Source organism: Chelon labrosus (assembly GCF_963514085.1).
Source record: "Chelon labrosus genome assembly, chromosome: 2".
Taxonomy (NCBI): Eukaryota; Metazoa; Chordata; class Actinopteri; order Mugiliformes; family Mugilidae; genus Chelon; species Chelon labrosus.
Genome location: NC_140338.1, coordinates 31,328,594 through 31,353,872, shown reverse-complemented (window position 1 = coordinate 31,353,872; position 25,279 = coordinate 31,328,594). Strand labels below are relative to the sequence as shown.

Sequence of the window (25,279 nt, the reverse complement as noted above, 5' to 3'; positions counted from 1 at the left end):
AGTACCCCCCCTGTATCTAGACCATATTACAAGTTATGTGACCCTAAATTCTCCAATCATCATTCATTTGTATTTGGCTGTGAAACGGGGAAGTTTGTAGAAGTGTGGTAAGTATGTTTTTTCACAAAAACATGATTTTTGCTTGTAAAAGTATTTTTTTTTTACATCTCAGCTACATTAATAATAGCTGTAATATATAACAGCTATCATAGCTGTTTTGTCTTAGTAATTATATCCAGGTCTAATAAATATATCATACAAGTTGATGAGTTATTAGTGTTTAAAACCATGTGAATCATTAAGATAAAGATTAGCCTGAATTGCAAAAATAATATTTTTTTCTCCAAAATAGTGGTTGTGGGGGGAAAGGCATATGTTAATTTATGTTAAAAAAAAAAGTTATATAGTTACTTTATTTTATTTTATTATATTCTAAACAGTATAGAAAGACTATCATGCCAAGAAAGTACAACACCCCTTGAGGAGATGGAGAGAGCAGTGGCAAAAGCAAAGGATTGACAGGTCAACCCTGCGTAGATCCATGAAAAAGAAAGAGGAAAGGAAAGTATAAAGAGTAGGGTACAGTGGGACAGCACAGGCAAAGAGCGTCTCCACAGAGGAGATGAAGAAAGAGCTCGCAGACCATGTCAAATAACTGGCTGATCAGTTCCATGGCCTTACACTAAAATAATGCTGTAAACTAGCATCATTAAGGTTCGCCACCATCTCTCCTGTCGTATGCCTGAAGAAACATCACTGTGAATGGCTACAGCCGTACAGCAGTTCTTTGACAATCTGGCTAAAGTGATGGACAGGTGACATAAATAATTTGGATTGTATTTAGGCTATTATAATTATAATTAGGCTACAACCATTTACCATTTACCACATTTTTAAATATATCTATTTTGAGTTGTTTAGCTGGAAAGTGAGGGTTGGCTATTCCGATTCTGATTTGGGTTTTTCATGTCTTCTTTTTGTTTGTTTTCTACGGGCATAAATTCCCTCCAAATATGACTTATAATGAGAATGAAATTATGGTGCAAAATCCAAAGCAGGTAGTCACAGCCTTGTTCACTGAAGAACGTTTGAGTAAATTGAGTATTATTATTATTTGTGTAAATGAATATAATTTTATTAGCTGTATATACAGAGGCAAAACACAAACCTCTTGATCATGATGTGATCAAAAAACAAGCAACAGGACTGTTACTGATTATACTGGCAGTGATTTACAGTGGAAAAAGTATTATTATTATGCTGGCTACAAACTTTTTGAACTCACTTCGGTCATCTTCTTTCGGTTGTCCTCTTCATCTTCCTTTAATCATGTTACTGTTGTGTTGTGTAGATGCTTGCATTTCTTAACAGTGCGACTTTGAATCTTGTTGTTACACTATTTAAGCCTAGATGATGCTCCTGCAGTTTCAGTTGAAGTCCAGGGGCCTTTGTTTGGTTCATACTGAATATTCAACTTGAAGTTCATTCATTCATCTTCTGTATCCGCTTGCCCTGTGAAGGGACCCTGCAGGTAAACAGTCGCTAGTCTATCTCAGGGAGAAAGACAACCATTCACGCTCACGTGCATACACACGGCCAATTTAGAATCACCCAATGGTGACGAGCATGTCTTTGGACGGTGGGAGGAAGCCGGAGTACCCGGAGAGAACCCACGCAGACACAAGGAGAACATGCAAACTCCACGCAGAAAGGCCCCAGTTGGCCTGGATTTGAACACGGAACCTTCTTGCTGTGAGGTATCAGTGCTAACCACCCTGCTACTGTCCCTGAACTTGAAGTATGTGCTGAAATAGCTTTAACCCACTGTGACAAAGTAACAAGTGTGACGCACAAGGTAAGGTGGTCTGTGGTTCTTACTTTCAAAGCTCTGTGATTTTTTTATACTTAATCACTCACACTGACTGCCTTCTTAAGACTTTGTTGCAGGATCAAGGATGTAGACATTCTTGGAAAAACTTGACAGTTGAACTTGACTCAGACACCAGCTATGATCTGATATAGCAAATCTAAGAAAGCCACTGATTACTCATGTAACTGAGATAACTGAACAAAGCAACATCACTGTGCAGCCAAGTACAGCTGCCAAGCAGTCACATGAACCAATTGTCCTGCACAACATTTATTTGAAAAGAGAATAGTGCTAATGTAACACAGTTTATCAACACAGAAACAGGAAGTGGAAAACAGAAAACAAAATGTCTCCAACGCTGCTTTTCTATAAGTAACACATTCCATCAGAATCCATCTTCATCTTCACTTTTCTGTCACAATACAGTTTTTGATTAGTTGATGTAGAATATGCATGACATGCTGGCGCCTGAAAAGATAGAGACAGAGTTTTAATTTTTTGCATTCATGTTTCAACAGTTTTTTTTAAAATGAGACGTTAATAATAATGTTTTACATCTTGTCAAGTCATTACTCTACTCCTCTTTTATTATATTTTTCTTGTGCAACAACAAAAAAACAGTATCACTGAAGTGGAGGACACACAGTGTAGTTTAAGGGAAAAGGAAGCCATGCAGATGATACACAACCTGCAATAGGGTATGATAAAAAAATATGCTATTCGTCTGTGTATTTAATAACACCACAAGATGGCAGCATTGCACAAACATACAAAGCAGGAAAAAAATGAGTCTGTCCACTTCTGTCCACGTTCTTAAATATAAACTCCAGTACATACTCATCTGTGTTCAGCAGTGCCTCATTCACTTGCTCGCAGTTCCTCTCTTTCACATGGCTACTCAGATGTATCCAGCTTTTTTTCTTTTCATTCCTGTGTTTCAAAGGGAGAAGCACAAGAGTCAGTCCTGATAAAAAAGTCTTTGTAGTTATAATCTTGACACATTGTGTCCTTAAAAACAAATGCAAATCACTAAAATACATGTTCAGTGCTCATGCTGGCCAATACTTGTAACAAACTGAAAAGAGTAACTAATGCATTATGTGTTTTCATTTTAGAGGCTGCGCTTTATAGTACTATTACACTGTATCGTATTGTACCGACGCATGTAACAGCACCACACACTCCATCCTCCACAATGATCATACAGTTGAATTACCGCCTTTCTCACACTGTTTCAACATAATCTGAACATTTTGACAGTCATGAAGGGGAATTTAGTGCAGTACTGTTATATCAGAATTAATTGTTTTTAAATAGTGTAGTGAAAAGGTTACACAGCTGGCTCATTGTGCAGTTCATGGTAAAAAAAAAAAAAAAAAAAAATCACCTCTACACATCACCTCTAAATGGAGCACACAGAGGAACAATGTGTGCATGTCACCTCACTTCCTAGTTTCTGACCAATGACCTATATTTCTTTAAGGTACATGTAAGCAATGTTTGATAAAACAGAGGAAAAATTGATGATCTTGTGTGGTAGCAGACTGCAGAAACAAAATGTGGCCGTTGGTGCAGCTTAGAGTTAACAGAAATATTCTGCTTACCACAGAACGTCATCCACAAATGGCCTCTTTCCTTCCTGGGTTCCGTGTTATTCTGCTTACCACAGAGCTTCATCCACAGTTCTGTGTTATTTGCCCTTAACAGCTCAGTCTCTCTTTTCCATTTGGTTTTGTCTTTATTCACTGTTGTGGCAAGAGGAGTAAAACAGCATCTAAATACGAGTTTTTATGGTTTATAAATCATATTACAGTCATATTACTCTATAATCAGCAACCTTTTTTTCTCACAATTTTGAAAAAATTTACACTCACTTTGGACTCCGAGACAGATGATTCCAACCAGGAGGAGAAGACACATCACACCCAGAAACACTGTATCAGGTCTAACATGATTCCCCTTTCCAGAACTTTCTCTGACCAATGACACTTAGTAAACAAAAACATTAGGATTAGATTCGTTATGGCACTGCAACTTATTAAAATGATATTAATATGGTAAAATGCTCTCTGTACATCAATATACCAAACTAAATCAAATCTGCTTCCCTTGCTTTTGCATGCGTTGATCAGGATGTTTTGTGTCCGTACCTGCGTGTTGTCTCTGAGCCGGTGCTGGTGCGTTTGGTGACGTGCCCTCCACCCATGGGTTGTCATACACTCTCAAGCTTTCCGCACTCACATAGATGTCCACTATACTTTGGTTATCCTCCTGATCCCAGTGAGCCTTTCTGTAGATGCCGGGCTCAGCGGAAAGTCCTTCCGACATTATTTCCTTGTAGCTATCATTCATTAAATACGCAAAAATCGAACTGCTGGACTCACAAAGTGTGGTTTTTTTAATCTTGATGCTGTAGTCGTGTGCGATTACAGGAAGAGGTAGGACGCTGGGCATAAAAAAGGGGGAAGAGAAGAAGAACAGGAAGTCACAAGTGATTACCATTTGGGTGTCTGCTTGTTCTTTCTGATGCGACCTCATCATCTGTGACCTTCATTTTTGATCTTGTTCCCCATTATTTTTAAATCAACCAGAGACAAGAAACAGTGAGTGGGTCCTCTATGAATGCTGGAAAAACCCAAAAACTCTATAATGACAGTACTTCCCGTGGAAGCTTGAAATATGTGTGAACAAATGAACAGAGCAGATGGATAAATACATACATTTATTCAGCAGTAATATCATTAGAAGCAACATTCTTCTGTGAAAAAAGCAAGCACACCAATTGTTTTCTCAAGCTAGCATTGCCTCCTTTAGTATAAATAACATGTATTTGTGAAATTGTCTTCCAGTCTCTGACAACGTTTTGCTGAAAAGATTGACCACTGTGCGAGAGTCACAAGGTGGGGTTTCTTGTACTTTTCACAGGCCTGCTACAATAATTCATGGATTTCCTTTTCTTGACTGGTCCAATGCATAACGCTTTTTCCAATGCTGTGTCATTTATTTGAGCATAGCACCTTTAACTGTATGCATTGTTTCAAAGAAAATCAAATGATCGCTTGCTTGTTTAAATATTTCAAACTGACATGGCTATGTGTGAGTGTGCTGAACAGGCCTCTCTGCACAAATGTCTGAAAATTTCTCTTCAAATGTTATGTTGGTAGAAGGTCCCGGGTTCTAATCCATGGACCGACTGGGCCTTTCTGTGTGGAGTTTTCATGTTCTCCCTGTGTCTGTGTGGGTTCTCTCCAGGTACTCCAGCTTCCTCCCACCGTCCAAAGACATGCTGGTTAGGTTCATTGGTGATTCTGAATTGGCCGTAGGTGTGAGTGTAAGTGTGAATGGTTGTCTGTCTCTCTGTGTTAGCTCTGAGATAGACTGGAGACCTGTCCAGGGTGTACCCCGCCTCTCGCCCGATGACAGCTGGGATAGGCTCCAGCAGACCCCGCAACCCTTAACAGGAACAAGTGGTTACAGAAGATGAATGAATGAATGAATGTTATGTTGGTGGCATGTATTTCCGTCATTAAAGCCCGTCCACCCGCACCCGTGTGTTCATCTTAGTTGCGTAATCACACATTTCTTCCTCCATTTGGTTTCCTCACACCTGTTAAGACAGTCACGTTAAGACGTCATTCTTATAACGTCACCGGCACAGCTCCACATCCGCTAGAGCAAAATCAGCCAATGGAAAAAAAACTAAATGTCTCTATCCAGAGAAAATAGTAATGTCATCAGTCCTATTAAAACACTCGCTGTGCACTGTGTGGCAAAAAGCTTGTAAAAAATGTTCTTTAGGTAATTACTCTGCTTTTATTAGTATTATCATGAATATAACATAGCCTATATCATTGCTGTAGTTGGGGAACAAAACATCAAAATAATCAGTTCCTCAGAAAGTATTTAACTGGTATTTAAAACTATATTTACACTGCATATTTTTTTTTTGTGATAATGAAATGTAATAATTCATAACAACAACCACACACAACAACAACAACAGTAATAATAACAACAACAATAATAATACATATTTATTAAAAATAAGAACAAACAAATTGACAGCAAACTGTCAAAAATATTTTTCAATTTTCAGGGGTTCATTTACACATGAAAATACAGCCCAGTACAGTTTTCAAAAGCTACAGTAGCCTGTGATATTGTGATTTCATATGCATCAGAGAAAGACAGATTGTTTTCCGTCACACACGTGTTTCCTCACAGATAAAGCGGTATTGTCTTGTGCACGAGATATCATTCCAGTTAGCCGATTCAGATACCCCTGTACTTATAGTAGCACAGTCTTCACCAGATTGGAAATCATCTGGCTGGTTAGATTTCCAGTACCTAGAGAAGAACAAAAGCTGCTCAGACACGTATTCAGATCCTCATTTCAATAGTTTGTCAACATCCTTTCAGTAGCCATTAAATTTGTTCATGTTTAAGCCTCTGCACGTTTTGCACAACTCGATTTGGGCAGTTTCACATTCATCCTGTCTGATTGCCTCAGACTGGTTGGGTGTTGTCGTGGCTGTATACTTCAAGTCATTGTCACGCTAAATGTCTCTCTCTTTGGGTTTGAATATGTGGATATTTGAATCTTGTTTTCTCTTTTTCAATATAGGTTTTTGGGTGCAGATGGATGGAAAAATGCCAGTTTCAGCCATTTTAAAATCCAATGCATAACAACGTGTACAAGAAGGTGTCTCAAAACTGTATAGATAAGAGTACTCACTTCCTGTCTCACTGGACCCAGTAATACATACAGTATAGTATAAACACAACTGCTCCATTACAGATGATCGTTTTTCAGGTTATAACACACTAGAGGTGCAGGAACACATGCAGTGTGCCAGACAGCTGTGAAACTGAGTGCTGCACTTACAAACCTCAAGCTGCCAAGATCCTCTGGTGCTTATCAATATCTTTCACGCAAGGGTGTGTTCTGAGACCCCTGCTGTACACACAACTGACCCACGACTGCTTAGTGGAAAAACCAAGCAATCATATCATCGGATTACTGATGCTGATTCTGCAGTAGTGAGACTCACTCATCCATAATGACGGGCTGTATACAGGCTAGAGGTGGAAAGCACCAAAGTCTGGCGAGAACACAGTAAACTGCACATTATTTTGAATAATGCTAAGGTGGTGGACATTCATTTTAGGAAGGCAAACATGCGCTACTGCCCTCCTTCACTGTAAACAGGTGACATGGAAGAAGAAACAGCTTAAACATATGTGGTAGATAGACATCGCAGGACAAAAGACTGTAAAAAATATCACTATCACAAACAAGTCCTATCCACTTACAAAACCAGGTTTTGTGGTCGAAAATGTAATGAACTCTTTCATTGCTGTGTGCAACTGCCCTACTGCAGATGTGAAATCACTGCAGAGGGTGGTAATTCCATTTGGAGCAAAACTGCATCATCCTTTGATATTTTGATATTTATTATTTTTTAATTACTTCTGTTCCACATTTTGAGTGTAGCAGAGTGACAGCCGGTAAATAACAAAATGGAAAATGTCTTACGTTTTGCTGACAACCGTTCCATCGACCCATTTCCAAGTATCTTCTCGCTGTTTATCAGTCAGACCAATCCAGGCAGTCACAGATGGTAATGAGCTGATAAATTCCTACATTCCAAAGAGACACTTGTGTGTTTAGGCTATCAATTCCCAACATTTATTTATTAACTTTCTTTACAGTTCTTGCAAAAGAAAAAAAGAGAAAAAAAAGGCACAACTAAAACTCCAATATGGACATTTCTGATAGTAGGAAAATACACAGGAGAATAATAATCTGTGCATTGCATTTAGCTGCTGTACTGTTTCCTTTCCTACTTGCACAGTCAATATCTAAGTCATAATTACAACTGTGAAAATAGATATTTGGGATTACTCCTGTGTATCTGATTTAAAACTGTTTAAATGGACGTCCCAAATCAGAGTTCTTGATTAATCATAATTATACACAAAAGAAATACACTGATCAGGCATAACATTATGACCACCTTCCTAATATTGTGTAGGTCTCCCTTGTGTCTCCAAAACAGTTGTGACTCATCAGAGAATGGACATGGGCCTTCTGAGGGTGTCCTGTGGTGTCTGGCAACAGAATGTTGTTGTTGCCTTTGAGTCCTATGGGTTGAGGGGAGGGGCCTCTGTGGATCATCCCACAGATACTTGATCAGTTTAGGATCTAGTGAATTTGGAGGCCAGGTCAACACCTTGTGCTGTTCTTCATGTTTTTTGAGTTGTTCCTAAACTGTTTTTGTGTGTGTGTCTGTGTCAGGCTGCATCCTGCTGGGGATGGCTGCTGCCATCAAGGAGTGTCATTGCTATGGGGTGGGGGTGCCTGGTCTGGTCTAGGTGGGTGGTACATGTCTAAGTAACATCCACATGAACGCCAGGTCCAAACGTTTCCCAGCAGAACATTGTATTGTCACAAGATGGTCAGTGATACTTACTTCTGTCAGTGGTTTTAATGTTCTGGCTGGTCGGTGTATGTGCTACACTGAACAAGCATCAGCCTTTAAACCCTCACACATCCAACTCTACAGTAAACAGTTACACACTGAAAATTATGAAACAGTTTTGCTGTTGGGTAAATTTAAATTCTTGTTGACTGAGAGAGCTGGAACCTCCGCTTTCAACTAAAAGCAATAGCTACAATGTCTTGAGCTGTCTGAATAAAATATAATTAAAAATAACTTGTTTCATAATTACTTGAAAAAAACAGTATTGCTGTTAAGAATAACAGCGGCAGAGAAAATGGCAATGGTAGTGCACTGAAAAAGCAGAAGTCCAATGTTCTCTTAATATTGATGTAAACCTACTCAAATTAGCTCTGAGACTTTGTACTTCCAAGTGAGTCAGTCTTTTATTTTATTTCATATATATTTAATCAGAGACCCTGAAGAAAAAGAAATACGTAACTGTCCAAATACTCACTGTCCGGACAGTATCTTACTTTGAATAAGACTAACAAATGCATGTTTTTATTAAAAATGATGAATTTGGTAACAGACGTATCACTTTCAATCTACAACAAAATGATGTTCAAAGAGAATAACATATGAGCTCTCAAGTAGCAACACTATGTTGAAGAGAAATAAACTTTAGTTGACTCACTTGTTCCTTCTGGCTGGATATTATCACCAGATGTGCACCATAACCTTCACATCGTGTTTTGCTGGCATCCCAGTTTAGCGTTGTGCTGGAAATTAAATAGCAACTGTCCTCAAAACTTTTCCAATCAGTACGGCAGCATGTTTTCTCTGTTGACACAAAATGACAAATCAGTTAAAATGTGCTGTATTTGATTAAAGAGAATTCATTTCTCTTTAATTCTGGGTGTTAGATGTGAAGATAGATATCCCTTTACTCTAAATATCAATCTACGGCTTGAGCTGCTTAGCTCATTTTCATATGCAGACTGGAAATTGGGGATGTTGCTGCTCTTGGTCTGTCCTACGCTAAGTACTAGTGAACGTTTTTCATCTTGATGATTTAACTCAAAAGTATAAAAAATTGACATTTAACAGTTTTAACAGAGTTTATTTCTTAGCTTGGAAGATGAGACTTTGCTTCTTGAAACTGTCTATCAGGTTTTACTATGTGTCACTATAGTGTTGTGAGTAAAGTCATCCACAGTTAGTGACATAAGACCCATCTCCCAGCATTTACAGTGACAACACACTGACTGGATCTCTGAGAAGCGATGTTCAAAGGTACAGCTGCAACCACTGTGCTACCAAGACTGCTGCTTTAAACCAATGCAAAATAACTCCTTAAATAGTGTGCTTTAGCTTAGTTGGCTGTTTTTAGTCACTGCACAGAGACTAGCTATTTCCTCCTTTTCCAGTGTTTGTGCTAAGCTATCTGGATAAAGGCTCCATATTCATTATTATGTAAAAGGTGGTGTTTAACTTCTCACCAAAATATTAGCATAATTAGAATCATTTTATTTCTTATTTATATATTTTCACTCACTTGTCTGATTCTGTAATTCGTCTCTCTCTGTGGTAAGGTTCCCATTAATAACCTTCAAAGCGTCGTTCTCATTCTTTAAGAGGGTCAGTCTCTGGCTCATGTTGGCACTGAGGCTTTTTATTTCACTGTAATTCATCAGCAGTTGGTGCCTCTCGCTGATCAGGATGCCGTTGTCCTTCGACAGTCGGTTCTTCTCAGCTTTCAAGTTGCTTATATTTTGACTCACTGTCACAGCAAAAGGTCAAAAATTATTTACATCATGTATTGGGATAATCTACCACAACCTCTGTCTGAAACAGACAAAAAAAAAAAAAAAAAACAGTCTTACACAGCACCAACAGGATGATGACGGCGGTCAGGAGAATAAAACACACCAGCAGCAGAAACACTGCAGCAACTCCAAGATAATCCTTCTTCGCTGAATGTCCTTCTTTGCTGACTGAAATGTCTAGGAGAACAAATAAACAGTGATCAGATTATTTGTAATTAGTTAAGACTTGCATTTCAACTATGGTATACACTTTTGAGCAGCCCAAAGTAAGTCTGTGGAGTAGGGCCTATAGTTTTATGTCCAATGTTTAATAGAAAATCATTGAAAAACAAAATGGATTAACCAAGAATCTTTTCTCACTCACACGATAAGTGTCCCGTGTAAGTCGGACACATGGATCAAACAGACAGGTGCGCACACACAGATAGATACCTTGCTGTTCCTCCTCAGTAGGGTTTCGCTGTAACCCTGGCAGCGTACTTTCCTCTGCCCTGCAGTTATCATAAATCTGAACATTATCAGTGTCATAGCAGATGTCTTCATTTCTGTCCTCCAGTTCCGTCACATTCTTGCCAGCCTGAAACCTAACTTTCTTGTCGAGGTCTGGCGTGGCATAGATATCCTCAGACATTCTTTCTGACTTTACCTTCGAAAAGACTTACTCAGCCACTGACTGAATCAGTCAACCTGTACTTTGGCATTTATTTGACAGAAATGGGGAAGTTGTTAGAATTTAGCTTGTAAAAAAGGGGAAGAAAATAGAGGGAACCACTAAGAAATAAAGCTACTGCAATTTGTAAAAGCACTGGGCTTGCAAGAGGTTATGATGTAAAAACTAAGCTACCTTATGACTCAGTTTATCCTTAAAAATAAACAAATAAATCAAACAATTAAATAAATCCCTGTAGATTCACTAAACATTTGAACTCACCCATTATTCACAACATCGTGCTGTAAAGGTCGGTTTTGTCCAGTCATTCAGTGAATCCAAAACTAATAAATCTATCTACTTACACCCATCAGGCATACCTTTATGACCACCTTCCTAATATTGTGTAGGTCTCCCTTGTGCCTCTGATGAGTCACAACTGTTTTGGTGAGTGGGAGCCTTTGGGTCCTATGGGTTGAGGGGACGGACCTCTGCAGATCATCCCACAAATACTTGATCAGTTTGGGATCTAGTGAATTTGCAGGTGTCTGTGTCAGGCTGCATCCTGCTGGGGATGACTGCTGCCAACAAGGAGTGTCATTGCTATGGGGTGGGGGTGCCTGGTCTGGTCTAGGTGGGTGCTACAGCTTAAAACTGTGACGGAAAAATCTGAAGGCCATCTGTCATTTTGACAGATTGCAGTTCACACCCCTGACCACTTGGTGGCGAGTGACCTTATTAATTGGCTCTTGTCTCTAATCGCAGTGTGCGTTCTAAACATTGTCAGTGCAAGATTTCCTGGTACACCGCTTATACTGATGCACACATCAGAGCTCAGCTAACCATAGACATATATACAATATATATATGTCTATGTCTATGCGGCTAACGGTTACCAAAATAAAGGAATCGGATGAAAGCACGTTGCTAGGTTTGATGGAAGGCAAATTTTATTTTAAATAAACTACCTGATGGAAGCCTTGATAAAAGTGGGGTTTTGTGCAAATTGTGCAAAAAGATAAGAGTTTGCATACCACCGAAGCACTTCAACCCTACGGTGCTATCTAAGAGCTGTTAGCGCTAGCAGTCGCGGCCCAGTTTTTTATTTTTTTCTACCATTTAAAGTCAGTACTGTTCTGAAAAAGTACTTAAAGTTAATGAAAATTTAATGAAAATTAAATGCTATTGAATATGTCATTATTATCATTTTTAAAAAATTAAAGTGACGGGTAAATATAGACTATGACAGGATTTTTAGACAACGAAAAAGTCTAGCACAACCTCTGCTCTCTATGTATGGTGCTGTAACAGCACTAGGTAACACCTTCCGCAGTTGACTGTTTAACCCTGCTGTGTGAAAGAGCGTTACAAGTCCTTCCTTCCTGCTGCTGTGAGGTTGTACAACCATGTCTGGCCCCACTAGATCACAAAATGTATGTAGAACTACTGTTGTATTGAATTTGCTATTTTTGTATGTATTTAATGTATTAAATGTTTTTTCTTGTCCTGTGCATTGTCCTTAACTTTATGCTGCTGCAATACTGAAAATTCCCCCACTGTGGGACAAATTAAAGGATTATTATTGTATCTTATGTCACATATCTATCTACCCATGTTGGTACCCTTCTGTTAAAGAAAGATAAACTCACAATGGTCACTGAAAAAACTTGAAACTGACAAAAATAATAATAAATAAAAATTTACTGAAAACTAACTAATGGACAGACATTGCTTTTAAACTGGGATTCAACAGAATTAATAATAAAAAAAAAAAAAACTAATGAAACTGGCATGGACAAAAATGATGGTACCCATAGCTTAATAATGTGTTGCACAACCTGTTGAGGCAATCACTGCAGTCAAGCCATTTCTGTAACTCTCAGAGAGACTTCTGGACCTGTGGACAGGTATTTTGGTCCACTCCTCATAAATAAACTGCTTCAGCTGTCTCCGGTTTGAAGGGTACCTTCTCCAGACTGCATGTTTCAGTTCCATGCACAGATGTTCAATGGGATTTAGATCCAGGCTCATGGAAGGTTACTTCAGTATAGTCCAATGTTTTGTTCTCAGCCATTCTTGGGTGTTTATGGCTGTTTGTTTTGGGTTATAATCCTGCTGGAGGACCCATGACCAACGACTGAGACCAAGCTTTCTGACTCCGGGCAGCACATTTTGCTCCAGAATGCCCTGATAGTCTTGATATTTCATTGTACCCTCCACAGATTCAAAACTCCCTGTGACTGATGCAGTAAAGCAGCTGTAGAACATGAATGAGCCTGCATGTTTCACAGTAGGTACAGTGTTCTTTAAACTGTATGCTACATTTTTGCATCTGTCAGCATAGAGCTGATGTGACTTGCACAAAGCTCCAGTTTTGTCTCATCTGTCCAAAGAACATTCTCCCAGAAGCTTTGCGACTTGTCAATATGCATTTAGGCAAATTCCAGTCTCGCTTTTTTATGGTTTGCTTTCAGCAGTCCTCCTCGGTCGTCTTCCGTTAAGTCCACTTTGGCTCAAACAGCATTGCGTGGTGTGATCTGACACTGATGTACCTTGACCTTGGAGTTCTCTTTGGAAGTTGTTCTAATCTCTTTGGTTACCAATCGTATTATCTTTCTCTTCAACTCATCATCAATTTTCCTCTTGCAGCCACATCCAGGGAAACTTATGGCACTTAAACTTCTGGATAATATGTACAACTGCAGTCACAAGAAGATCTAGCTGCTTGGAGATGATCTTATAACCTTTACTACAAGTTTGAAGACACCTGTGATGGTAATTATACAACACATCTTAGTTCTCTTCTATCTCTATCTATCGGTCTGTCTATCTATCTATCTATCTATGAGAGGATGTGTGAATGTGGTTTGGGAGGAACAAAACTTCTGACACACGCTCTAAACTTTCATATCCGCAGAGACCTCTGAACCAAACTGAACAGTCTGAACCAAGGACAGAGCTGAACATCATGGATGAACTTTATGCCAATATGGAACCATCGGTTCATCCCAACACATGGAAAATGGAGATAATATCCGAAAATATTTACGATAATTACGATGCGATTCAAACTCTGGAACCAAACAAGAGTGAACCTGCTGTCTCAGGTAATGAACACAACACGAACAAGGTTTACACTCGTACTATAATTGCAGTATAATGAGGTGTTGACCGCATGTTCGAAGGCAAAATTACACTTTCTAAAACAATTTGTCTAAAGAAACAAATGTAAGGGGACAGTGAGGAGTCATGTTAACTAGTAAACACATGTCTTCAGCTCTCATTCAAATAAAACTCAGCTGTTCTTTCTTCTGACGTCTTATTTATTGAATATGACTGAAGGAGCTATGGGCCTCAAAGAGTTTAAAAAGGATCAACAGGATGTCATTGTTGATAGGTGAGGGCTACAGATGGATATCCAAGGCATTATATATACCATGGAACACAGCTAAGACAATGATCAACAAGTGGAGTAAATATGGAACAGTATCAAGAATAAGACATCCCTCCAAAATTGATGAAAGGACAAAGAGAAAACTGGTCTGGGAGGCTGTCAGGATGCTAGCAACAACACTGAAGAAGTTGCAGCTTTTACTGATGATTCTGTTTTACAACAACATATATCCAGTCTAAATGCTATTCTATTCTGTTATATACCAGAACAGAAACCCTGAAGAAAAATGTGCTACGTCTAATGAGACAAAGATGTGTTTTTATGTCTCTTTGGTCTCAAAGGTATTGATGAATGTTGCACTACATGAATCAGGGAATCAAGAACTCTCTTTTTTTTTGGTACACTTATTAAAATGTGTGAACTATGTATGAGCTCTTGAGATATTTCAGTTTCACCAACCTGTAAAACAATCCACTGACCCACAGGGCCATCTTTGAACAATATTATTTGTTACTGGTCATGTTGGTCTATATCAATGACGTATAATGACCATTCACTGCATAAATGATCAAAAACCTTGAACTGGGTAGAATCATGTATACAAAATATTTCCTGTGTTCAGTCACCAATATTGCCTTCTACCGTCAGGTGCTGAACTAGAAAAGAAGAGCTCCTGCAGAGTTGTTGCAGTGTTTCTGGTTCTGCTGTGTCTTCTCCTGGCTGGATTCACAACGCTGACTTTATTTTGTGAGTGGGCTACTTTGTGAAAAGGTCTCAAACAGAAGATGTGTGGCTGGTTGAGAGTGTTTGATTATTTCTTGTTCTTGTTCCAAATGCAGTCATCCAAGGCAAGTCTCAGCTGGACACGAAGATGGACCTGTTGCACAACAGTTTCAACAACCTGACTAGAGAGAACAATCAACTGCAGACCAGTTACAACAGCCTGAATACAGAAAATAATCAACTGCAGACCAGTTACAACAGCCTGACTAGAGAGAGAAATGAGTTACAGACCAGTTATAACGGCCTGACTAGAGAGAAAACTGAGCTACAGATGACATTTGAAAATATGACCAAACAGATAAATGATCTTCAGAGAATTCTTCAAGGTAATTATTTCTTAATTCTGTAAGTCTGTGGCAAATCTGCTTAAACGTTCAGCCATTATTGGGACGTTTTATTTTCTCTGGACAGTCTTCTTGCAATCTGTGGTGACGAGGTTTACATTTTTCTTCCTACAGTTAAATTTAAACCTCGATAAACATGTATTTCACATGCACTTCTGAATAAATGCATTGTCTCAGTTCAAAGTGCCACAGATGTTACAGTCAGTCTGCAGTAATGAAATGTCAGACATAAATACTGCACGTCTACATTCTCCGTTTCTTTATTTAGTTGTGAGAGAACATAACCACATAGAGAAATGCAGGTCCACACTAACAGTGAGGTTTGAATTTAGACTGTGTTCTGTATGAAAGTACAACCACAGTGAAAAAGACTGTACAAGTCTGATAAGCTGACTTATACTCCACTTCTCCAGATGTACATTTTCATTCTTCAGCCCAGCCGATGGTCAGATGACATCTGTAGGACATCTGTAGAGACAATGAGACACATATTTTACACTACTTCCTCTGAAGTGACTTTTCTCATACATTCAGTTTTCATCATCAAGACCTGTAAGAAGGTCTGATACTGACTGGTAGAGTAACATAACAGAGACAGAAAGCTAAGAAGAAAAGTAAATAAAACATCTAAAGTATATATTATGATGATGATATTTAATTAGACTTTATTTCTTCGTTCGAATTTTGGGGTCTTACCACTAACATTTAAATGAGCAGACAGTCTGCACAACAAATAATTCAATTTCAGATACTGAGTGAAACTGGATAATTTGTGCGACTATGGCTTTATGTTATTTTTTTCAATGGTTATGAATTTGAATTGTTGAGTTTTCCAAAGCAATAACTTTGACAGACCATAACTGGGTTTGCCGCAGTTATCCACAATGCCAAAATGATAAACTTTATATATATATATATACACAGTATATATGTGTGTGTGTGTGTGTGTGTGTGGGTGTGTGTGTGTGTATATACATTTCTATTTTTTTTAAAACAGACTGTCAGCAACAACAGTGGGTCTTCTTTGGTGGAAATATCTATTACATTTCTCAAAGCAAGAAGTCCTGGCAAAGCAGCAGGGATGACTGTCAGGAGAGAGGAGCAGACCTGGTGATCATCAACAGCCAAGAAGAACAGGTGTGTGTTTTTAGAAACTGTGTGTGAGGTAAAGAGTGAAAGCCACAGAAGGTGAGAACAAATCAAACTGTTTAGTATTCATTTCTGTTTTGATATTGTGATGACAGTTTGTTTCTCTCTGTCAAGGTATTTGCAACAAATTTCAGTAAGCGTGCATGGATTGGACTGACTGACAGAGAGACAGAGGGGACATGGAAATGGGTGGATGGGACTCTGCTGACAACAAGGTTCACACATTTCTTAACCTTCCTCCTGTCATGGTGTGCCGTGGCCAATCAGTTTACAGTATACACAGTGGAAAACTGACTGAAGGTTACTTATTGAAAAAACAGAAACCATATTGACAATAACAGTCACTATGGACATGTCTTTAGTGGATTCAAATGCACCATAAGGTCATGGCTTGTTCAAGTAATGTGAGCTATTCATTAATTCTTTGGGCACCGTTCAATCTATGATTCTGATAGTTTTAATCAAGTAGTTCAGTCTCTTAATGTGCCTATATTCATATTGTACATCTTTAATGATCTCATAAGATGACACTGCAGTCATGGAGAAATTAGTGCATCCTTATTTCTTTCTGAAGAAGAAAATGTTTGATTCCCTTTGAGACACTGCCTACAGATAAAGGTGGAATACAAATAACACCTTAAGAAATGTTCATCATTCTTGTGTTACAGGCCAAGGGTGGAGCCAGTAACCAGATTATATTCAACTGTAAAACAGAAATAATGATGAGACGGGTAAACAGTAGTGTGTCTCGTTCTCTGCTTCTGTCAGTCTGAAGATAAGAGTTACACCAAGCCATCTTCCTGTTGAAGCATTGCCCCCTAGTGACATAAATTGAAATAGCAACCCAACATAAGATTTCACACACAGTGAACTTATTGCTTCTTTGTGTCTGAGAAACAAATGAATATTTTGTGTTACAGCTACTGGGCTCCTGGTGAGCCAGACAACAAAGAAGATGAAGACTGTGTGGAACCAAACTTTCAAACTTCGAGTGGAAAGTGGAATGTTATCCCCTGCAACAGTGAAATGCACTGGATCTGTGAGAAAAAACTGTCTCCATGATTCATCTTTAAAACTCATCAGAGTATTCCAACTTCTCATCACTTTCAGCTGAAACAGCCAAAATAATGCTAAGCAAACACATCTTTTTAACAGATATGTATCACTGTTATAAGTTGACCTATCATCCTGTTACCTCTACATAAACTATAACCTTTGATAACAAGTCTATGAGCTGTCCTGCAGGCCACGTTAGAAAGCTTAAAGATCTGAACTCATTATCTCTTCACTGTGTTACTGTTGTGTGGCAAGTTTTCCTTGTTTAATGTTGTGTTGTAATCTTGTTTATGAAATATTTTCTAAGGCTCTGACTAAAAATGCATTTTGCTGAAATAAATGGTTAAAAACATGATGTGACTGAGCTTTACAAAATATCTGTAATCTTCAGCAGTGTTTTCATTTTATATAATTATGACTGATAAAACTGTAGACAAGATGAATAAATAAGAATGTAGGATAAATCATTTAAAAGTGTATACCTATTAGGGGTTGATGTCGACATTGACTAGTCGTTGACGTCACACATAAAAACACAGTAGAAAGTAATGCTTTGCAACAATGAAATCTATATTCCTGACCTGAATACATATTGAGAGGATTTGGTATTGTATTTCAGGACTGACTTAAATATCCTGCATGTCACAGTAGAATGGGCTTCATCTTTAGTGAAGTATTTCAACACACTTGATGAACTGCTGCTAGTTTGCTGCAGTGACCCACTGTACTCCTCACCTGTCTTCTCTGAAGTGTCTGTGTTGTTATTGTCATGTGATCAGTGACTAGTCGACTTCCTGCTTAAAGCGTCATGGCAGAGCATGAAAGTCAACTAGTCGGTACAGCCCCTGTTTAGGAAATGATCAGGTTGGATGTTCAGTTTATTGCATTTGACTGATTCAGTATGTACATTTTAATTCACCTGTTCCTCTGAGGATCTAAGAGTCTGGCGAAAATCTTATTATATCGTCTCTTTAGTTAGTAAATATGAATGATGTACGTCAGGGTTGTCAAACATACAGGCTGTAGGCCAACATCGGCCCACCGGAGGGTTCAGTCTGCCCCGCGGGATGAGTTTGCAAAGTGAAAATCACACTGAAGAAATGAATTGCAAAACTTCAATCAAAGTAACTGCTGTTCTTAATTTGTCGCTCTCTTTTACTAAGAAGTGCAGACTATTGGTGCAGACATAACACAACACTGAGTCCCAGAACTAAACAGTAGATGACAACAATGTGCGGAAATTACACTTATTTTCAGGTTCTACATAAAATGCTTTGTAGCATAGTTTATTAAATGTAAACATTTTCATAATGAACTTGATCTTCTTTGCACTAAAACAAAGAAAAACATTTTGAGTTGTTATTGACATTGTCTCTGTTCTCACATCTCAAGTTACTAGCTTCATTTATCTATTGTTAAAGCATTAACAACAATAATACTGCAGCAGTGCTCTCTCTATACTGTTTGAGGATACAGAGCACTGTAATGAATCTGTCTTTGGAAAACAAACCTTTTGGAGCTTTTTAATTTCTCTTTGGGCTACGACCAGCGGTGGATCATTATCTCTAATAATGGTGCTTGTTAAAACCTAAACAGACCTCAGATCAGTCCTCCATCAGACATAACTAGGTAGACAGGTTATATTGGTCATTTTCAGGATTACAATGAGAGCTTGTTAGTAGGTCAGATAGTCATTTTATTGGCTCTCCTGACAACATTTGTATGTTACAAATGAGTGTTATTTACCTGAGTGTTCAGGCAGTCACTTAAAACACGTTATAACATTTAACTAAACACAAAGATACAAAACTATTATTGCTTCTTTGTAGGACCACACACACACTTAATATCTGTAATACCCTCATGGAGAAAATGTGAGACATGAACACATTCAACTGTGTATCACCTGCTCCACAATGATCACACCAACAAGTAACCTGGATCTTTACCAGTAGCATATTATACAACTCTTGACTGGCAGAGTGAACGTGTTTTGAGACAGTTTATATGCTGGTTTAGCAATGTGACTTGATAACAATGCAAACAGTCCAGGACACAGACCTTGGAGAGGTCTAGGTAGCAAGAAATGTTTCATGACCATCAGTTAAAAAAATTCATTTTTGTTCAAATGAAGTTTAGAGAGGTCTGGTTTTGTGCTCCGTATAAAGAAAGCTTAAATAAATACATGAAATTAAGATGCCTCACCTATTCAGTCACATCTTCTAATTTTGATATGAGTTGAATGTCAATGAGCCGTATTTGCTCAGTATTTCTATTTTGTCAAATGTCATACCTGCAAGGAAACAGTGTTCTATTCCTTTAAGACGTACGATAACCAAGCCTCTCTCAGGGTGAGTCCTTACTGAGCTGAGAGGTGAGAGCTTTGGGACAGCTTCCAAGATGCAGGGCATGATCTCTTGGTCAAGCAGGTATTGAAGAGCGAGGGGTATTCTAATAACTACATTCACATTCAGCTAACTACATTTGACCTTTTTGACCACATGTACATCCAGTAATAGCTAGGTCCACATTAATCAGTGACCTGGATCAATGACTGATTGTTGTGTAGTGATAATTTACTTCCTTTAACCTCCAGTTCCTGAGTTGGTTAGCCACCTGACAGCTGGGTCTTTATCTGCATCCACTCTGGCCTGTTGGCCATCAGTTGCCAAAGGTGACAAAGGTGCATCTCTACCGTCTGGAGATGTCTCCTTTGCTACAAGGCCTGGGTCTGCACAAGTCTTCCCTCCTCCAGGGTGCATAGGCAGCCACTCCTCAAGGGTCAGGGTTGACTCTCTGCCACTTCTTACTTAGGGTCTCTGGAGCTGGGGAAGGGTCAGCTCCAAGGTCAGGTGACACTTAGCCGGTTCCAGGGTCTGCACATAGGGTGACCAGATCCCAATTCGCCAGACGTGGGACAAAGACTACGTTTGTGTGGGACAATGTGGGACAATGTGAGATACCAATGCATCAAGGTAGTCTAAAAGAACTAAGAGAAAAAATAAATATTTCTATTCTGCCCCTTTGCTTATGGCATTACTTTGCCATCTGATTGATTCAGTAGGACATAACAGCCTGCAAATAAAAACTTAACAAATATATTTTACAATATAAATATATATAAAAACTTGCTTAAATGCAAATTTCCCAAGTTCACAAGGTGAGCAACACGTTTTGTCTTGCATTGTCTGTGTCGTTTCACGTCGTATTCACCTCCGTGTGAAACGGAAAAATGACTCAAGCAAACTTCACAGCAAACTTTACCAGACTCTCCTTGCACTGGTTTCACCCAGGGATAGATAGTTTCCCAGTCTTTATTATAGCTGCATTTCCTCTTCTCAGTAGTACGGGTTGTGCTTCCCTCCATGTCTCGCGCTGCATGCCGTTCTGATCTGATTCGCATTGTTTGTTGTTGGTGGGCGCGCCCTTAACCTGCGTCCGCGTCCCAGTTTGATTGACATGATCAAACAGCCCGCCCCGACCCCTGATGACAGCCCTCACTGCTTTCTCCAAACAGCTATTTGATAAATGCCAGATTGTAAAACATGCATTTCGAAACTGGAGTCTGACTGTCAATAACAATGCGGGACAACGTCTCAATTTGCGGGACGTGTGAAAAGTAATGAAAATGCGTGACTGTCCCGCACAAAGCGGGACATCTGGTCACCCTATCTGCACATGTCACCTCTATTATGGGGTCTGGATTGTCTGCACATGTCGTCTCATTCCTTGTGTGTCTTGCATTTGTGTCCTTATAGAACATAAAAAAAAGATAATACATCTTGGCTCATATAGTCCCATCTTTGAATCTTTCTGAGCTGGTATGTCTGTCTTCTTCATCTGTCTTTGTAACAGACTGGAGATAACTCTTTATTCTTCAGTAGTCAAGACTACTAGTTGTGACTTAAGACGATACAGTGTTGTTGTAGTGACAGACCTTTTTCACAGCAGACATTTTGAGTTGTCCGAGTAGAGATATTGATTTTGTAAGGGGTTAAAAGAGTTGATTTGTAATTTAGTATTGTTAGATTCTACATCTTAAGACAGAGAGTAGTAAGGGAATAATGATATGAATGAGCAGTGATTTGTTTGAGTAGGTCTCTGGACAGTCACGATCATCACGTCCAAGGAAAACATTTGTTCATGGACTAGGCTTTCTGCATGAGTGAAATTTCATCTTGCCACAAAGTTTATAGCAGCATTAAGTTGACTGACTTAAGAAAAATGATAAGATGCTGAAAACTGAGGAGGACAAAAATACTTCTGTGAAATGTCACACAGGAAGCTGATTAAAAGATAATTATGCTGTTATGAGAAATGCACACACATTAACTCACACTTTCTCATAACACCAGGGTAGAAACATGGCTCGACTTGTTCATGGAGAAGAACCTGAGATCACGCTGGAATATGAAGAACCTGATGCTTCATTAAAGAGTTTAAAAAAACAAGAGGATGCTGCAGTGGCAGGTGAGACACAACTCCTACAGATCTGTAGTTAAACAAGGTGAAAAAATAGGATCAGATTACACGGTTAATGTAATATACAGTATGTTGTTCTGGGTTTTGTGCTCCACTGTTCTTTCCCATGTCTCCACACCAAACCAGTTAGTCCACATTGTATTTTCTCTGTGTTGATTTCTGCACTCAGGAAGAAACCAATACAGACTTGTTGTTGTTGTCGTTGGACTTCTGTGTATCCTTCAAGTTGCTCTCAACGTTTCACTGCGTCTGGCTCCTGGTGAGTAGTTTCCATTGTGTCTCCATCAGCCTGTATCTGTCTTTATTGTTGAGTGGTTCTGTGTTAGATCATTGTTTAGTCTGAGACAAGGTTCCACTCTGAAATAAAGAAAAAGAATGAAAACTGTGTCATGAGTGATGAATGTTAATGTGATAGAAGCATGAAAGAGATGAAGCTCCAGTGATACTTTGGTTTAGATGAAATATAGTTTGTCACTAATAATGATAAAGAAACATCTCTATTATTTATAATGTACTGCTCAATGGATTTATAGTGTTTGTCCATTTCTTGTTCTTGTACCAAACACAGACACCCAAGGAAACTCTGAGTGTGAAAGGAACATGGTTCTGTTAAACAACAGTTACAACAACCTGACAGCAGAACTAGACCGGCTGCAGACCACTTACAACAATCTAGTTGAAGAACAAGCCCAACTCCAACAACTATTTGACAACATGACCAAAGAGAGAATGGATTTTCTGAAAGGTTTTCAAGGTAGCTAGTTTTTTAATTCCTTCATGTTTTGAAAAGTAAGGTTCAGTCCTCCAACTGTACTGAACAAACGTGTGAATCTACCTTTATAGCAGAATGTGAAGCAGCATCAGTACAATGTGTGGGAATTATGAATATTGCAGTATCACCTGAAAGCTCCCAGCATCAACAAAACTTAAACGAAAAAAACATGAAACATGAAAATATTGATCAACTGATGCAGGTGTGACTTCTGTGCTTGAGCTGATCTAATGCAGCACTCGTCTACGTTTTACTGTAAAGATAAAGTGTAGTAGAGAAATTTGTCAGCAGTCTTCTTCCTTTCTATATTTAGCTGTGAAACAACACAACCAAAACACTAATTCCACTCCAGCAGCAACAGTGTGGTTTGAGTTTAGGACCTCCAGCCACAGTGAGGAGCAGACCACAGTGGTTGGACAAGAGGATGTCTTCTTTCTTTCTTATTCCACCCTTCCTTTTGTTAACCTGTGGTGTTAATTTGGATAAAATGCACAGATAAAATATATGAAGTGTTTAACTTAAACCCACTATTAATCCAAAGCAATGATTGTAAAACAATCCTAAGTATGATGGCAGCTATTATTCACCATGCTACGTATAATTTAATGTTACTGAATCTTTTTGTTGGATTTGTTTTTAATGTAAGCATTTTAGTGTCCTAGCTCCACCATAATTTAAATGCAAATTTAAGTTATGCACAGTCTGCAGGCACTATCTTTGACTTTTCTTTCTTTCTTTCTTTCTGGGAAACAGACTGTCAGCAAACACAATGGGTGTGCTTCAGTGGAAGTGCCTATTACATTTCTCGAAGCATGAAGTCCTGGGAAGGAAGTAGGTATTACTGTCAGCAGAGAGGTGCAGACCTGGTGATCATCAACAGCAAAGAAGAACAGGTGTGTGTCTTTATGTGTGAGTGAAACAGTGAATGCCACAGAGGTTGAGATCAGATCAAACATCTGTTTTTGTAAAAACTGTGGTTATTTTACTCTGCTGACTGTTTCTCTGTGAACAAGGAATTTGCAAGAAGATACAGAAGGTTCACATGGCTTGGACTGAGTGACAGAGAAACAGAGGGGACGTGGAAATGGGTGGATGGGACTCTGCTGAACACAAGGTTACTACATTACTTTTCTCCTGATATGACTGACATGGTACGCCGTGGCTAACCTGTGCATACTGTACATAGGACATTCTTAGACAACTGAAACGCCCTGAAAGCTCAGGATTATTGAAGTGTAATGAAAGTGAAAAGTGTTTTCTGTAATTTATTCATGTCATTATGTGGAGATTTGTCATCCTTCCATCCATGATTATCATACAGTAAAAAGTTATAATCATTTAATCCCGTTCTTATGATATTTCACTGCAGCCACATTAAATAAGTAGCACATCCCTTGGGAACTGTTGACTTTTTAAAACATATTATATCCAGTGTTGGGAGTAACGCATTACAAAAGTAATGTAATTACTGTAATGTATTGCTTTTTGCTGTAACGCGGTAATGTAAGGCATTCCAAAAATAAATTGGGTAATATTTTACTCGGTACAAAGGTCAGTAACGTGCGTTACAATGCATTTTCACCCGAAATTAATTGGTGTTTTGTTTTTATACTATCACCAATAACACCGCGAGATCAGCAGAGGAGAAAAATTCAGCGCAAATTGTAAAACGTTTCTTCCTGTAGGGCTGAAGCAGGCTCGACGTCAGACAGTACCCTGTTTATAACTTTGTCCCAGCACCCCTAAAAATAAGAGTTTAAAAAAAAAATGGTTGCTTTATTTTAAAAGGGTTTGTCTATGATAAGATGACAAAAAATAGCCCAATCGAAGAAAGTATGTGGTTTAAAAATAATATTTTAAAACGAGGAAATGTTGTGCATATGTGTTGGTGTTAAAGCCAAGGTGTAAGACTAATACTGCCTATCTACAGAGGACATTTACAGCTTTTGCAACGATAACAAATGTAAAGGGGTGGGGCTTTGGTGCCTTTCTCTTTCTCATTAGGGAAAATGTCGTCCATCAGTTATATGAAATCTTAAAAAAACTTATTTAATTATTATTATTATTATTATTATTTTTTTTCAGCCTTCTAATTACCTTACAAAGATTGGGGAATTAAAAAAAAAAATTGTGATTGGATAATATTTTTTTTCCTGGTAGTCAGGAGGTTAGCTTGCTCGGGGTTGCTTTTTTGACTTTTATTGACCTTAAGTTAGTTTTGCACTTATTGTTCCTACCTCATCTTCTCATTTAAATGCAATTTCTTTTCTTTATTTTTTAAACTGTGCCTATTACATTCTTCTGTTGTTAGCCTTAAGCCTAGGAGCATAATAAGATACATTTAGAATAAGTATATATATATTTGCAGTTATTTTGGTGAAAGTAACTTAAAAGTAATGCAGTAGTAGTGTAATGCCTTACAATTCAGAGACAGTAATATTATAATGTAACGAATTACTTTGAAATGACAGTAACAAGTAATACATAATGTATTACGTTTTTGAAATAACT

The 25,279-nt window shown here is 38.5% G+C and overlaps 2 protein-coding genes and 1 long non-coding RNA gene across 4 annotated transcripts; 1 reads left to right on the top strand and 2 right to left on the bottom strand.

Annotated features, from left to right (window-relative positions):
• Positions 1-1,779: 1,779 nt before the first annotated feature.
• On the bottom strand, positions 1,780-4,790 carry LOC311503528. 2 transcript variants are annotated; one of them, XR_014699588.1, is made up of 4 exons: positions 3,745-4,790; positions 3,475-3,615; positions 2,708-2,800; positions 1,780-2,338 (listed from the first exon to the last, which is right to left on the bottom strand). It is a non-coding gene; the product is annotated as an uncharacterized lncRNA (long non-coding RNA). The 2 variants fall into 2 exon arrangements; XR_014699589.1 differs by having other exon boundaries at positions 1,780-3,615; positions 3,745-3,858; positions 4,021-4,790.
• Positions 4,791-5,806: 1,016 nt separating this feature from the next.
• LOC311496682 (asialoglycoprotein receptor 1-like) lies at positions 5,807-11,327 on the bottom strand. The gene is made up of 6 exons (XM_084556626.1): positions 10,572-11,327; positions 10,197-10,316; positions 9,869-10,093; positions 9,008-9,153; positions 7,407-7,510; positions 5,807-6,217 (listed from the first exon to the last, which is right to left on the bottom strand). The coding sequence occupies exons 1-6, from the start codon at positions 10,768-10,770 to the stop codon at positions 6,073-6,075; spliced, it is 939 nt and encodes a 312-aa protein (XP_084412752.1). The 5' UTR covers positions 10,771-11,327; the 3' UTR covers positions 5,807-6,072.
• A 2,119-nt stretch (positions 11,328-13,446) lies between these two features.
• Positions 13,447-17,272, top strand: LOC311495029 (uncharacterized protein). Its single transcript, XM_084554332.1, has 3 exons — positions 13,447-15,291; positions 16,307-16,446; positions 16,543-17,272. Exons 1-3 carry the CDS (start codon positions 15,054-15,056, stop codon positions 16,750-16,752), a joined length of 588 nt encoding a protein of 195 aa, XP_084410458.1. The 5' UTR covers positions 13,447-15,053; the 3' UTR covers positions 16,753-17,272.
• The last annotated feature ends 8,007 nt before the right edge of the window (positions 17,273-25,279 follow it).